Raw genomic sequence first — 17,328 nt, 5'->3', positions numbered from 1 at the left:
ACATTTACATAATATGATTTTTACTCTTTGCTTTTGCGAGTGTTTTAATTTAAGCATTCCGTTATTCGCAAATGATACATTTTAAATATTAAATAACATTAGCGTAATAAGATAGCGTATAATGAAATGCCGTATAAACATTAGTTAAAGTTTAATTTTATTGAGTGGCGTACAGTTGAATAGCAGTTACTTCAGCTTGATCGATATACAAGATTATGTTGCTTCGCTTTGAATATGCGGTTGATTGTTGGTAATCGATAACGGTTGACGTACCGGGGTGCGCGTTTCAGTGAAGACGAGCAGAACGGGGAACCGGTGAACGGAGTACGGAGGGCCCTCCAGCAGACAGAGGACTCCGACCCCAGTTCCGTCTTCGACAGCGTCTTTATGTCCCTATCCGACACTCTCAACTCTATAAATACTCTCGAAAGTTCCGACCAAACTCCTGAAGATATACCACAAAACACTACTAAAAGAACACCATTACCATCCGACACTACACGGTAACGCAAACATTTTGCACCGCATAGTTACATTAGAAACAACATATAGTTTATAATATCAAATCAATGTTTCTAAAGGTAGTTTTGATTAGAGTAGCTTAATGCATGTACTTCGTCCGTAAGACGTTTACCGGAAATTATATTCATGTACTTGATGTTGCTAAAGAATACTGCATAATACCTCAAACAAATGCGATTTCGAGATATACTGTTGGCGCGCAAAATGTAACGACGTAGACGTGAGAAGTTTTTGTATTTCTTGCTGATTAATCGAGTGGAAGCGTACGTTTCCGACATTCTCGATCTATCGAGTCGATTTATCATCAACCAATAATAGATAGTCGATTGGTTCCGCTGAAACCCCGAGTTTTGGTTGTACAGGGGCTCCGACAGCGGACTGTACCAAACTCCACCCGTGCCACGCGGCACAATGGAGGGTAGCTTCGTGTCGGAGGACCTGTCCTTGACATTGCCCACGGGATACGGGGGCAGAGAGTCCGACCAATTGAGCGTATCGTCATCCTCGAGCGTCGGCGGACCGAGCCCACGGGACCGTCGTTGTTTGCCCAACGATTCCAGCGCTGCCGGGATTTACTTGCCAATGGCACCTCTGTCCAGCTCGCTACACAGTCCTGCTTCCAACAATAAAGTCTCGGTAAGAGCCCCGGTTTATCTACATAAATTATAAAGAGATATTCTCAGATATAAACATATCCATATCTGACGAAAATTAAAGAGATAAAATTGCCTTGCACGCTTTTTCGAATCGCGCGAATTAATTTTTTCGGGAATATTCGTGAACGTGAAGATATAATTCAAACAAACGTCCACCAATGTGAAGAAATATTCGCTTCTTCTTCCGCAGCCGACGCCGCCCAAGAAGCCGCCTAGACGAAATCTCTCGGTATCCCCGACGCACCTGCAAACGCAGATGTCTTTATCAGCCGACAGTTCGGTAGGGCCGAGTAATTACGAGTACTTGTTTTTGGCGCGCAGCGGTGCGCGAAGTCACATCGATCTTGAGCAGCTGCAGAAACGGCGTGATCAGCTGCGACACGTTACACGAAGCGTGGACCAGTACGTGGAGATGAAGTCGCGATTGGTTGGAACCGATGAAAAACGCGAGTCCAACGTAGAGCCAGTAGCCATAACGTCTATCTACGAGAACCGGCCGATCAAGATGCTGAATCCGCGAAGAAAATTACGCAGACATGCGTACGAAAACTACGAACCGGAGAATAGTCCGTATGCCGACAAATCACCCTGCAGCGACGGCGACGTGATTCAGGAGCAAACGTTTGTATCGAGCGCGTTTCTCACCTTGAAGTCTTCCCAGGAGAGTCTCCTCGATGAGAGGCGTGAGATAGCGGATGGACAATCCGCGTCAGAGAGTCGCGAGGCTACCGACAAACGTCTTAAACGCGTGCAGATGATGCTGCCGACCAGCCCTACGCATTACGTTCAACCGCCCACTCCTGATCATCCGCCGCCGTCCGCCATGCAAGCGGAAAGGTCCATCCATGAGCGCATTCGTCCGCTCAGCCAGGTAAGTGCTATCAGCGGTTATTACTCCACGCAAGGTCAATATGCTGACGGATGTATAGTGTCGAAACGATAGCGAGTATAGAGTTAATTATGGTCATTAGTAGCGTGCAATTGCTACTACTTGATGTTATTATACGAATTTCTAAAGCAACGACATTTTCATGTGTTTATTAAGAGAATCGCGATAATTGTCTTGTTTTTCGTATATGTCTAGGGCTCTTTGAAAAAAAATCATATTTTTGTAAAATAAAGTTCCTTTAAAAAATCATATTGGCAAGTTGTGAATCGACAGATGGTTCTTAAGCGACTAACGTCATTTCCAATCTCCGCATTAACTCGAACGTGCGTGCATGTAAGATTCTTGATTCCTCACGAGAATTCTGCAGTTCATTTCAAATGGTATAGTGATCTCAAATGGGAGCGCTTCCGTGATTTGTCGCGCGGTACTTGGCGAAGCGTGCAACGGCGGCGTTCAACTTTGCATCGTCGACTGCTACTTGGAAGTGCGGCAATCAGTAGACATTTATACGTATGTACGTCATATGTCGAGAGAAATATCGAGATAGCGCCGCTAAAGACGCGTCAAATCGTGGAAACTCCGCGGAGAACGCGGGGAAATTTCAAAGCGCCCGGTGATTTACCCGAAACTGCCGATCCTTTAAGCCTTTTCATGATGTAAGACCTTAGCAGCGTGCGCTCGTTAAGGATCGCCATTAACGCTCTCACTTGACCTGGTGCCTTGGACAGTAGATAAGCAGTCGACATAACGTCTTACCAGGTTACGTTTAATATACAAGCTGTGTTTGATCTGTGATGCGATTTACAAGGACTCGTCCCTCTGCCTCGCTCGCTACCGCCGCCGCGCTGCCTTCGGCCTGTCTCGCTCGTTTGCTGCCGTTTGCGCGTCGCCCTATGATCGTTCTGCTGTGAGACCGACTACGTTCAATTCCCATCCACCGCGAATGGATATCCATAGCACACGACGCAGCTTCCAGCGCACTTCTGCCTCCCTTCCTCTCCCTCTCTCTTTGCTCTTTCCACGGTATCTCTCTGCCATCCACCCCAGCTTCTCTCTGCCGTTCCCTATATGCATTCGCAATCCGTGTCTTTCAGTCAGCTATACACGCTTGACGAAATATTACACAGTGAATATATCCAGAAAGGAGTCGCTGAATGCGGCGAAGACGGCGAACTCGTATGCACAGTCGGTGATACCATGTAACATCGTTTGCTTGGGAGATGATCGATGTCTTCATCATGCAAATCGTCTATTTGATAGACACAGATACCTTCTTCTCGTAACATGCTTTGTACATCCTTTCCCTTCAATGAGTTGTAAATCCTTCGTTCCCCGTTGGACTACATATAGGATGAGTCTAAATATATTTCCAGATTCTCAATTTAAATAAGCCCCAAAGATCTATGTGTCAAACAAATATGCATTTGAGAATTCAATCAAGAAGAGTATTTTGAGGAAGCTATTGAGGGCTAACTTAATATTGCTAATATCGCATGATTTACGCGACTGATATCGCAATATTCGTCAGTCGACTCACGATAGTACCCGAGCGTATTCTCAATTCGTTGAACAGCTGATATGATTCGATGATGGAGATCGAACGCTATTACGGCAGCCGAAGACAGCATGCTCGGCACACGGAGGCAGAGGGTCTCCGTGAACCTGTCGGAGGAAGGACGAAGAGATGGGAGAACCTTCTACGGATGGTTGCTTCTCACCCGTCAACTTCCGCGAATCCAGTAGAGCGGCAGAATGCAAGACGCCGACACCCTTTGAATAATGAAGCCCTCGGCTTCTATGCCTGTCTGACTTCGCCTCGCGAACGCTCGTTCTCCGTTGCCATAGGAGAGAGAGAAATTCACGAATTTGTAGCGACGGTTTCCGGCTGTCTCCTCGAGATGTTCTCGGCGTTTTACAGATGATACCGCGAACGTCTGTCGGGCCTCTGACGTCAAATTTTAATTGCGTTAGAGCCTTTCTGGAACGCGCGATGAAATAGCAGCTTGCCGTTTCGTAGTTTGCACTTAGTAAATCAAAACGCGAGGTCTCTTTGAGTGGCATTACGTAATTTTCGGTGGTTTAATACGTTTCGTCGTTAAACATAAATAACGTTACGTTGACCATTGATTATAGCTTATTATTTATATGTATAGCATAATATAAAAAAACACATATGTAAGTAAATATAAATCTATATAAAACTGTACCAAATTGTAACTTTAATTATTTCAGTGTATTAAAATTATTTATCTTCAGTTATCCATCTTTCCTTCTTTCTCTTCTATTTTTTATAATAAAAATAATTTTTGATGTATAAAGTAATTCCGATGTAAACTGCATTGCAATATTTGCAGGCAATAATTCTTTGCGGATCATAAAATTCAAAAGTGCTGGAAAAATCGTATTATATTTGTCATTTATGACTCGCCGTCAGCGGAATCGAAAGAATTAATGTCAAAAGGTATAGATTTTTATTCGAATAAATAAATATGCTTTAGGTTGACCACGCGTATTTATTTTCCCTCCGATTTACATGGCATATTTCTCGCGTGCCTGCGTGCGGACGTTTCGTTTCAATAAATTTTCATCGCGATAGGATTGGCTTCATTTTTCCATCGTGTGATTTGCCGCGGCTCGACGCGACGCGGCTCACGGGGGAATTTTTATATCGACTGTAAATATCCGTGTATAAAATACGAATGTTGACAATTTCGTGATAACAGCGATACGCCCAGAGTAATAGTGGTCGCGGGCAAATTGTAAAACGCAACTGCCATAAATCCAACAACATGATCAGTACGAGTTTCACGGCAGATATTGAAGGCTTGGAAACTGAAGCGTCGAAAATACCCTTTCCCGCAGTATTTACTACACAATACTGTAGCGTGTAATTTAAGCGTGGAATCTCGTTTCTTCTTCAAATGGCGCTGATTTGTCAATAGGTATACAAGCGAAGATCCCGCGACATGGAAACGGAAACGGACGAAGATCTGCTGCAATTTCCCACCGGTGGATCACTCAACGCATCAAGCGGTTCGTTGTCCAGCGTATCGCTGTCCGACAAGAGCATGTCCACGGATAATGTCGAGGAATACTTCGGCGACGTGCCGTTTGCAGGTAAACAGCAACGCACGCTTGGCTGCACCGCATGACGCTTCTTTCTGCCCACGTGTACATGCATAACCGTTGTGTTACGTTTCTGTCTTTTTACCGTCTGTCTGAGACACCGCTGACGCGACGATTGGGACGTTTCTGGAGACGTGCACACTAAAGCAAGTCTCTCGACTTTTCCCATTTAAAGTGTCGTTGACTCGTACTATATTGGTGAAAACGGGCAGGAAGGTGTATGGCGAACTGTACATATGTGTTACCTAAAAATCATGGTGTTGATATGCTACAATAATTTTATATATAAATTAATTAAATTACCTTCTTTCTCATTGTTATTGGTATTAACATTTATATGTGGCGTTATATGTGGTGTAACAGCACAGTACAGTTTTTTATTTCACGGAAATATTTGATAAATGAATGTAATAACGGCATGAAGACAGAAATCCATATTATTTTCATCCTTTTTTTGCATTCATTTCATTATCGTTCGATATACGGATATATAAGAGAGATTGGAATATCACAACACAAAGCTTATTCCTATACTCGTATAATTAAAATATACATTAGGAGCAGCTGGTCTGCGTGAAAAATATCTAGAAAATATATTCTAAGAATTATATTGTGTATATACATTGTTCGGCAATTAAAATTTATTTTAATAATAGTTTGGTATGTAATAATGATTACCCAAGTTCTTGCATCGTCGAGGAAGTTGAGATAAGAGGACTTCATGAGAGACATACTTTGCATATTATGCACAAACTACAAAGTATTAGAATTATTTGTGCGCATGTATGCCCACGATATTTAATCCGCACAAATGATATTTATATTTTCATTATCAATTTTTACGGAGTATTTTATCGTACACTCGCCCCTTTGTAATTTCGTACCAAAACGAACCTTCCGAGTCTGCTTCCGAAAGAACAGATAAATCACGCGGGGTGGTTTTCTCCCCCAGAAAAGAGAACGTTCTGTACAGCGCGCGACGTAGATCTTCCTTGGCTTGATCGAGCCGGACGTACTTTAGCGTCAGGAACACCGAAAAAGAAGTACGAATTTTTCGTCGGTCCTGTTTCGGCAGATCGGAAGTAGTTCGTAATGTATTTTATTGAAAAATTTGCTCTATTTTTCTTTGATTTTGGGCGGCATCGATATGGAATACGGTCGGCACATTCTCCCGAAACGCGGCTCCGGTTTTCCTACGGTAACAAAATTTGCCGGTTCTGGATTTCAATCTTTGCCGACGCAAAGCGAAAGACGTGCCGCGCAAGCACAATCGTTGTGCAAAAAGCTAACGATCCGAGTTCGTTATTCGGGCTAGCCCGGTGCTCCCTGTTATCGATGGTTATTCCCGGTTAATCTAATGGATTAGGCGAAGTCCTTCGTAGTGAACGATAGAAATGTCGAAAATAGAATGTTCGTCGTATAGAAATGTTAAAGATATTAGAGATTTTGCGCATGTTACAATTAGAGAGACATATGGTTCCTTAGATTGTATACTTGTTACAATATTGCGATACATACATGTCTATAGTCGCTTACATATCTTCACTTTTACCTTCGCCTTGATATGTCAACAATGTATGCGGGATGAAACAGATTTCGACTGCGTTATATGTTACTTGATATAAGTAGTAAATAGCTAATCTATTAGAGTCTATAACCGTCGTATAAAATCTCCTTTTTTCTGGAAATATTTAATAAATCCAACAATTACATACACAAAAAATAAGAATATATATTATATATAATTTAGTACGTTTATCTCGCATTATTAGCGTTTAGTGAAATTAAATTATTTTGTTTTGTATATATAATGCGTCTAGTAGTTTTGATATTTACACAAGATTATTTATATGATGGATTAAGTATTCAACATTTGCATGTCGAATGTGCAGTTTAATCCAGCAGGTAACTATAAGAAAAGCTATAAATGCTTGAGAGGAACTGAAATTAATGATTTAAAAGACTGGAAATTATATCACAGAGAAGAGAGTTTTGTTATGTTTTCTAATTAAAAGTATATAAATAGATATATTAAAAAAAGAGATATTCTATATATATTTATATATACAATGAATTGTTTGTATGTAGGTTTGGATTACCATGTATTTTTATTGAGACATACCTATATTGAGAGAGACATACATATCTTGATTTTGATATTCCTTTTTTTTTTAAATATATGTATATATTAAGTATACGATTTTTAAATATATCAAAAGATATTAATCTCTATAACATTGTTAGAACTGAATTAGTACATCTTCTTTCCAATTAAATGGCATATCTTACGATAATAACAATATTAAATATCAACAATATCAATTGCATAATTTTTATCTTTATTATATACAAATTAATTGATATGCATGCAGCACACATATAGTATGATTATATATTTATTCATTCCAAGCGTAATAATTGCAGATTAATTATGAATTAATAAACTTAAATTGTGATTAATTCTGTGATTTTCTGATTCGAATATGCTTAGGACATGAGATCCTAAAATAAGGGATAGTGTCATCTGGTATATTGAATTCGATCAGGTAATATTACATTATCTGATAATATAATATTATACCTTATTTTGTGACTGATTTAATATTTTATTTTGCGTCGAATGCTTCGTATAAATATTATAATGGCTCAATCTCTGTGTATACGTATATAAAATTATATAAATATGCGCGATATATTTACATTTAAAATTTAAGTAATTATAATATCCTTCATGTGCTAATAAACGTTATGCTGCTATTGTATGCGATGTCTTGAGTCATTTTGTCGCTTATGTCTCTCCTCTGAGCTTTCGCATAATTTGTTTATCCTTCATAATGTCATTGTAGTTTGCAGATTTATTATCCTTTTTACTATAATCTTCAGTAATAACAGACCGGTCATGCGATCATACTTTAATATTTCTTTCATTTCCAAAGATCCCGTCCCAAGTAAGGTAGGATATGATTTTCAACAAAACAAGATTTTCAACGAGATAAGTTTTTAAAATCATTTCTAATAAAAAGATCAATGAAAAAAAAAAATTGTTTGAATATTATATATTATTTCAACGATAATGAAAATTTTTCCTGTTGTTATCTTGTACATATTTTAAGAAATTACGTAAAAAACACGTCCCATTTTAATGGTAAGTCCTCGCACAATTTATGCTAAAACATTTAAAATCCCAGTTTTCGATATATTTCCAATTAATCCAAAATGCAATAATATTTTCGGATTAACCCTGAAATATGTAAATATGGACTACAGGAATAACAACTTAACTAAACATGTTCGCCAAGGGAAAAACGTATTTAATTTTTGGCAAAACATTATTTATGATATTGTAAAGAATCGCGTTTATATATGCATGTTTTACGATTTATTTAACTTCTGTGGCTGCATACTCTGAATATTATATGTGATTTTTAGTGATCAGCAGCGTGGTAGTCTTATATATCGTATATATTTGTTATGTCCAGCGTGAACACGAAGCGTGTGATTAAAACTCGTATGCAAAAAAAAGATACTACAACGTATTGTGACGAAAGATGTGGAGCAAGGTGAGTCTCCATGAATAACACGTTGTTTTATCAGACTTACTTTGCTGGTGTATCCTTGTCACCTGTATATACGTAAAGACAAATTATGCAACTTGTGTACTTTAAGTTATACATTTTCCTCTTCGTACGCGTGAAACAAGTTTTTTATTTATATAATATATGTGAAAAGAGCATCTTCCAAATCTACGTAATACGATTACGCGATATATTTTTTTCACGTTTCATACGATTGTACAAAAACTCAAAGTGGATACACAATGATATTTATTGATAAGACTTTGTCTGATATCAAATGAGCTTCTCAGTATCGTGTTATCCATACAATTTTCTTCTTGATAAGAGCAAGATTCGTATCTGTTTCCGCTATCAAATAAATTAGTTGTCCTAGGTTACATGGCAAAATTATTGATAGATTTATATATAATAGTTTATTATTACGATATATGCACACCGAGAAAATTATTGAATTCAGTATAGAGAATTAATATATCGCGTCTGAGAAATCTTTCTGTGATTGAAAATCTGATTAATAATTATAACGTGTTTTAATACAAATTGCGTTACATTTGATAGCTGGTAAGTGGACGATTAATATGGTGCTTGCAATAAGACGGACGACATTATGACATCCGGTAGGATACGTGTTACAAGCGAATATATGTTGACTATGCGTTCCCAACCGCATTAACTCGTAATAAGATACGGCAATTGCTCATAGGCATATATATGCGATCATTTTGTATGGTAATTCTAACCGATACATGTCGCGAGAAATTAATTTGACATTAATAATTTTACGCATTTCTTTGCAAATTTCTAAAACGCTTATCGTTAAATTGTAAACAATAGATAGATTATAAAAAGCAAAAAATGAATAATTAAAATTATTAAGAAAAATAATCCTATTTTTAGTCAAAACAGATCCTGGTGCTTAAAAATTTTCAGATACGAATTTTTGTAAATACAACTTTGAATTTCAATTTATAAACTGCGCTAATTCGGTTTGTCGAATTTGAAATGCAATTGAAGTAGAAACATTAATATTTCAAATTAAATTGATGAGCAATCTAATTTGAAATATTAATATTTCTACTTCAATTGCATTTCAAGTTTGATAAATCGAATCGTCGCAGTTTATAAAAATTTTTTTTAATTTATTTACAAAAACTTATATGTGAATATTATTAAGCACCAGGATCTGCTTTGACCAAAAATAGAATTATTTGTTTTAATAATTTTAATTATTCATTTTTAGCTTTTTATTAATCTATTCATAATTTACATTTTTAAAGAAACGCCTTTCTGATTATCTTTTTTAAATTCATTTAAAATTGATAAGACATATAATCTTAATCACCGCTATTTCGTAACTTTTTATTTTGAAATACATTCGATGTGTTAAGATATCTATGAGCTACTCTACTCCAATAACAATCTAAACTACTTCAATCTTATTAAAGGATGAAGCAATTGGACGACCTTTTACTTCGTAGAAGTGAATATTAATGAATGGTTATTGCACTCTGTCTTACGGTTTAAAAAAATCTGCTCGTGGCTTTAAACGTCTCGTCAGAAGAAGCAGAACCGGAATGTACTTTCAGGCAGCTAGTTAACTCCGCTCATTGTACTCCGTTTATAACCGTAACAGAAAGTACGTGGCAGCCTTTGTCATCGTTAGGAAAAACAGTTAACTCTATGCACGAAATTGTAGGACTTCATTCGCGATTTAGCGCTGCGAAAATAAGCCACCATTGTTCTATACTAGGACAACCTCTCATTTGCGACCTGTTTGCCGCGACGTTAGTACGCGATGCATTTGATAACGTTCAACGTCTGTCCCTCTTTTTGTCGCGAAGAAACACACGGTTATTAAGGTCAAATCTTTTTGTCCGGTAAAAAATTATGTTGGCATAATGAGCACACGTATGTAACAAATTACGTTTCACTGGACATTACGAAAGGTCATTCTTCATTAGTTATGTTCGCTCGTCATTGGTAATTCCATAAATTATGAGTGCTGCGCACTTTGCCATTAGCGACGCTTTCCATTCGGCAATGAATGTCTTGATCACTGAACCGATGATTGATTCGCATTGACTGTACAAAATTGTGCGTCTATACTTAACGATTAATTCAAATTGTGTGTTTCAAAGCGTTGGACACAATTTGGCAATTAGACAATTGATTTTAAAAAGAAGCTTATATGTAAACATAGTATTTCAAAAGTAATGTAATTATACAATATATTTTAAACTTTTTCATTTTTAAAAGAGATATTTTGCCTTTACAAAAAAACATACAGTCAAATATAGTCTGAAAAAAGAGAAATAGAATCAAATAAAATTAAAAAGTAAAAAATAATTTTCCGCATTAACTAATTCTCATATATTTTTTTCGCACATTAAGAAGATATTTTAGTCTAGAATACGAAAATGTAATTTTGGAAAATTTTTTAAAGAAAACTACTACATATACTTTTCTACTACGTTTTTACATATCTACTTGTACATATTTATTAGTAAATATCTATACAAATTTTGATATGACTAAATGTTCATTACTTTTTACGTAACGTAAATTAAAAAAAAACAAAATGCAAAAAGAAATATGTATTGGTGGTTGACATGATTACAGCTTTTCAACTTAATCGAAACAAAAAATTCAAAAGGATTTTTACTTATTATTCCAGTTATTATAAATGCGATTATAATTTAAACTAAGAAAACCATTACAAATTGTTAAAATGGTGCAGTTTTAAAAGACAAATGTCGATTTTTAAACAAAATTTTTAAATTTATCATCTATAAAATAGTTAGTTTATAGATATCCTAATAATTCTAGTTCATGCGATAAACAGACATTTACACATACGTAAAAACTGATTGGTTCAGTAGTTTCTGAGAAATCGTATTAACCAACTTAAAAAAATATAGCTTCGAAAAAAACGTGTTTAAAATTTCAAATAGAATTATAATATAAAAAGCTGCAATATAAAACATGCAATTATGATTATGATATAAGAAATGAAAGTTTATTTTTAATTTATGATTATATATATATATATATATATACCATATATATATATATATACTGTGTCATAAACAAATAATACAACCTCCTCTAACTCGAAATATATATTTTTCATTTTTTTGCAGTTACCTTTGAATGCGATGACAGAGCATTAAACACAAAGTGCTTTGCAACTTAAAAACTATATTTTCATTATTTTGACAAATATCCATAAAATCTTTTAAGAACTTATTTTTCAGATTTTCAATGTTAAAAAATATAAACAAATAGATTTTTTAGTTCTAGACTCTAGAAAATTCCCTTAAAATTCAATTTAATAAAGATATGTAAATTTTTATTTAAAAAATTAACATTTTTTTTCTATTGAAATATTTGTTTGATATCGTCACGATATCTGAAGTTAATAAAGTCGCTTCAAGAGGTAACGCCAACAAAATCAAAGGTCTGTTTTGCGGCTATCGTTAACATGTCACATCACGTTTAGTAGCAACGGTGATTCGTATTCAGGAAAACGAAATACTTTGTTTGGTTTATATCCTGATGGTCGTTTGACCACCGCGCGAGAGACATGTATGCATGAGAGTCACATTATGACATCATGCAGGAATGTGTGGACCGTGGGATGTGACTCATGCGATATCAAGTCGCTTCGTTCTTTTGGCGGCAACACTTCGGTTCGAAACGATTATTCGTCGCGTCAAGAACTCGCGATTAATCCGGTACTTATGGATACACTTTACAGTGATAAGCGGTTCGTACCGTAGTCATCAATGAACAGTGTTGAGATGTCAGAAAGTTATCTCGTGCTTTTAATCAGTGATTATAGTCAATCGGTAATTAGCTCTCTCATTATGTGAAATTTCTCGTCATTCTTGATTTCCTCTGAGTTGTGATTTTGAAAAGTATATCATGTATAACTATATGTGTGTATGCGCATATAATATGCATTTGTCTCATTGCATAAGGAGTAAATTTAAGGCTTGATAATTATCCGGTCTGTGTGTCTGTCTCTTTCTGAGACGTGGTGTTGTTGACAAAATGAGTATTCTGAAACCTAATTGCGGTGGGAAAAGAATGAGTTTCGCGTGTACGCGCGCGCACAATGTGCAGCGTTTTGATGAGTGTTATACCATTTCACCGAGTTCAGACTGCATTAGTCATGACCTCTAAGAAGTCTCTTAGAAAAGCGGACTAATGAACTTGCCGACTGCTCGGCACCAGTTTATCGTTTACGTGAGATAATGCTCTATTGTAAGAAACGTATTACCAGTATCTTAATATCAAAACTATATTACCTTTACATCTAATGGGAAAAAAATCTAGTTACATAAATTGGAAATTTGATAGATTCAACTGGAAAAGTACAAATCAGATATTTAGAGATCTGTGAAACATTCTAGTCGAGATAGTCAGAAATTCTATTATGATAATTCTGATTAGTACAATCAGAATACACATTTTGTTCGATTTGTCACTTCTTGTTGTAAGTTTGACTTGACATTTCGCCTTTCTTGCGTTTATGTAGATCATGCGTCATAATGAGATAACTGCGATTTCGTGATTAAATAAATATAGTACAAGAAAGTAATATCTTAAAATTATATATGATTGAATAAATTAAATTTTTTAATATATGTATATTGTATATAATTTTTATTATGTATACATATGCTTTTATACAGTATATACTTATACTGTTATATATTATATTTAAGATTATTTTCATTTTAACTTTGAAGAAATTAGTTTACTTCTTGTTGATACAATCGAAACTTTTTTCTCAGTGTACGTCTATAAAAGTTAATGTATATCAGGCATTAAATTTAAATAAAACGCATCGATTTGCATATTATAATTTCGGTAAAACTTGAACGTATAAAGCTACACCGATGTGGCAGTGAATATAAATTAATTCGATGCCCGTGAAAACGTGGAATTATGCTAACGGAATTATTTTATTTCAATATTTTCTGTGTTCATTAACATGATAATGATCAAGATGCGACAAGATTCGACTTCTCCAATTGTAAGCATACTCGACACGTCAGTATTCATTGCGCTGTCGTCTTTCGATATTTCTTCAGGTCTGTGTCAAGGTTTTCGAGGCCCCTAAAGCTCGAAATAACGCGTTTCATACGAAATTCATACGTCCGTTGAATATCACCAATGAAGAACGAATTTAAGTAGAATACGAATAGCTATCTTTGACTTGCGTATATATTATTCCGCAGATTTTACATAAGACATTTAGCTAACGAACGATTTCGTTTATGAAAGCAAATGGATGTGGACTGTCATCTTTATTGGCGCCGGCATGTCAATTATGCATACGAAGAGATTTTATAATCGCAATGTCACAATGTGTGACCTTAGCAAGAAAGTCACTTTTACTCGAATTGAGCACTATGAATTACTTAGGCAATCACAATTTTTTTCAAAAATAACGAAGGTACAGTCGCGATTAACTGTACAATCAAGTTCGTTTCGACGTGTCACGTCCGTATAGTAAACGTACTTCAGCAAGATAGATCGTGGTCGATGGAAATCCCGACGAGAGAACCCTTTTCGATGCTTCAAACCGTGACAGTCGTGCAGTCAGTTTTACGTAAGCTGCTCAAAGAGATCTATTTTTATTTGCGAATTTATGGCAGAACTCTATCGTATCTCTCTTCGAACGTATTTCAATAAAAGTGTCGATTGGAGAAAATAAATGATCGCGTTTTGATATTGAAAATTACGAACTTACCTTTATTAAACGCAATAATAATATTAAAATATTAGTCATTTAATAACCAAAAACTTCGACCTGCACGGTTCCTCGATAAACCGATCGAATAAGTAAGAATAACCAGACAAAAAATGCCTCTCGAGATTTCGTATTTCTCCCGCTATACCATCGGCATCTACACGAAAATGAATACCCCAAGCAATTTCGTTTGTTGCGTGTTACCATCAATAATAAAGGCAAAAAGCGGATGATCGAGTGCGCTGGTAGCAAGATGAAAGGCAAGATCGGAGAGGTCTCCGTCTCACCACCGAGTGCAAGCGTCGTAATTTCGGCCCGGGGTCTCGAAGAATGATAGTCCCATCTCTGAGGTCATCTTTCCACGCTACCAACACGAGCTGGGCCTCTACACCAACACGAGCATCGCACGGTCTCACTCCCGGTCCTCATTCTCTTTCTCTTTCGTTACCAGGTTCCTTCAGCGCTGTCCTTTTCGCGCGTATTATTGTTGATCGGGAGTGCGGGTGGCGAGAGGACCGAGGTCCGTTCTCACCTCCTTCCCCGCTGGCTTTTAAGCCGCCACCACCACCACCATCACCACCACTGTGCCGTCGCGACCACCTCCTCCTCGTGGACCTAACACGTTCGAATTAGTCGTCTCGTTAACCAGACTCGTGGCGCAACGAAGAGCCCGGCGCGTACGCATCGCTTGACCGATTTGGTGTAAGAGACATAAAGCCACGAACGTCCGAAAATCTCGCAGTTCTGAGCGCGCGTTTAGTCTTCTACGTCTTTCCGATAGCGTGATAGAATCAAACAAGTTCACGATCTCATATAAAAACGATTGTAATCAAGTGGAAGTTCAATGCTTCTCGATGTCATACGGTATAGACTGCCATATGCCAACCATGCTGTCAATGATTACGAAGCGTCCTTGAATACATGCAAAAAGAACATAGTGGTAGTAATGTAAGAAAACTATACAAATTTTATATTATGTGGAATTAATATACATAGTTGAATAACCGATATTTTTTAGTATAATTCTCTATTTTATAGTTATTGTAACTATAAAATATAATTTATTCAATTATGTGCAATGAATACTTTCTATTTACTTTCTATTTACCAATAATACAAATCGACGCAAATGCAGGATTGGGTAATATTTAAAATAGTTCTATTTTAAATATGTATTTATATGACATTTTACATTTTAAATGGTTTTTGGAAAACCATTTTCATTTTACATTTGAAATGGAATCATGTCTATCATTTAATCATTTATAAAATAGTTAAATGGTTTTTCTATGTTTTCACAAATTTTCCCCAGAATCATTGACGCATAAGAAGAACCGAGTCCTATTGATTGGCCAAAGATTTTTATGAATATTCAAGTAAACTGCAAATTAAACTGTAAACAGAAAATTAATTCCATAAATATCGAATCTTAATAAAAAATGAGTGTTCCAGTTTTATGTAAAATACTATATACATTTCTAAAAATGAATATCCCTCTTAACATCTAATTTTGACCGTAACTGACACTTCTCGTATTAATTTGATTTATTCAAGTAAATAGTCCCCGTTTCCAAATCATAATATTAAAAAATTTTAAATATTCCCGTCAGAAATACTTTATTTTATAATACTGTAGTTAGGACTTTGAATTCCGTTGAAAATACATTTCAAACGTAAAATACTTCTAAAAAATGTATACCGCAGGAAAAACCATTTTGCATTCGAAAACCATTTAAAATACTTATTTATCCATTTTACATTTAAAATAGATTCGAAAAATCTATTTTGCATTTTGCATTTTACATAAATTTTTTAAAATTATTTTACAATCAGTATTTTAAATGGAATTCGAAAGGCATTTTACTCAGTTCTGCATAAATGTCGTCCTATCTTTCTTGGTATTCTATGAGTTCACGGAAAAAACAATTTTGCTAAAGTATCTAAAAATTTAGGTAGATACAGATCCGAAAATAATTTTGTGGGTCCATCAAAATAATATAGAAAATTATATAGAAAATTCAAACATAATGAGCAATGCTGCAAAAAGTTTTTTCTGTTCTAAGCAATTAATTAGGGTAAATATATATTTACATAACTATTTTAATAGTCCACAAAATTTATTTTCAAATTTGCTAAATTTTTAGATACTTCAGGAAAACTGTTCTTTCTGTGTAATAAAAGATAAAAACTTGTATAAATTTAATTATGTCACTAAATGGAAAGCATCCATTAATTCTACATACAAAATTTACACAGTTGTCACCTACATAGTCGTCATTATTGTGCCTTTTTCCTCTAAGTGTAGGTTACTCATGTCGATCGCAGCCGATTTGTGAATTAAATCATACACCTGAAATTTCAAATTCCGGGCGTTAATCCGGAGTAGAATTTCTACGTTTATCGCAAATACCGGTTAAAAGGAACAGCGAACTGAAACGAAATTTCTAACATGTGTTTCGAGGTGGAAGATATTGTCGACGACTCTTGGAGTAATTAGCTTCAGGCTCGTTCGTTACTGTGAATTTCGGGCTGACGAAGTTTCGGTTGGAATCCCGAGGAAGCTCGCCTGGAATTCGTCACCGATGAAGTGACACGCTGCTCACGTGCTCGCGCGCGAGGTGGTGGGGAACTATCGTGATTGCTCACGATCGAGCAGCGCGATCGTTTCTTCAGTTCAGTGCCGTGCCGATCGATCAGACAGGTGGATCAAGGTAGATCGTGCGCGCGAAGCGTGCCGACATCGGTCAGAAAACTGTTGCCGGCCGGTAGTTCGATCGTTCCGTTAATCGGAGTGAGAGA

The 17,328-nt window shown here is 36.1% G+C and overlaps 1 protein-coding gene across 2 annotated transcripts in view; it reads left to right on the top strand.

Annotated features, from left to right (window-relative positions):
• The window catches only part of LOC108758835 (ankyrin repeat and SAM domain-containing protein 1A), a 49,966-nt gene that overhangs the window by 17,719 nt on the left and 14,919 nt on the right, over positions 1-17,328 (top strand). The window contains exons 8-11 of one of the 2 annotated variants that reach the window (XM_018503990.1): positions 291-503; positions 885-1,158; positions 1,369-2,049; positions 5,010-5,184. In XM_018503990.1, coding sequence (XP_018359492.1) covers positions 291-503; positions 885-1,158; positions 1,369-2,049; positions 5,010-5,184 — 1,343 coding nt within the window. The remainder of the gene's footprint in view (positions 1-290; positions 504-884; positions 1,159-1,368; positions 2,050-5,009; positions 5,185-17,328) is intronic. The other variant, XM_018503991.1, reaches the window with a different exon arrangement.

Source organism: Trachymyrmex cornetzi, unplaced genomic scaffold, assembly GCF_001594075.2.
Source record: "Trachymyrmex cornetzi isolate Tcor2-1 unplaced genomic scaffold, Tcor1.1 scaffold16, whole genome shotgun sequence".
NCBI lineage: Eukaryota > Metazoa > Arthropoda > Insecta > Hymenoptera > Formicidae > Trachymyrmex > Trachymyrmex cornetzi.
This window is presented reverse-complemented; position numbering and strand designations above follow the sequence as displayed.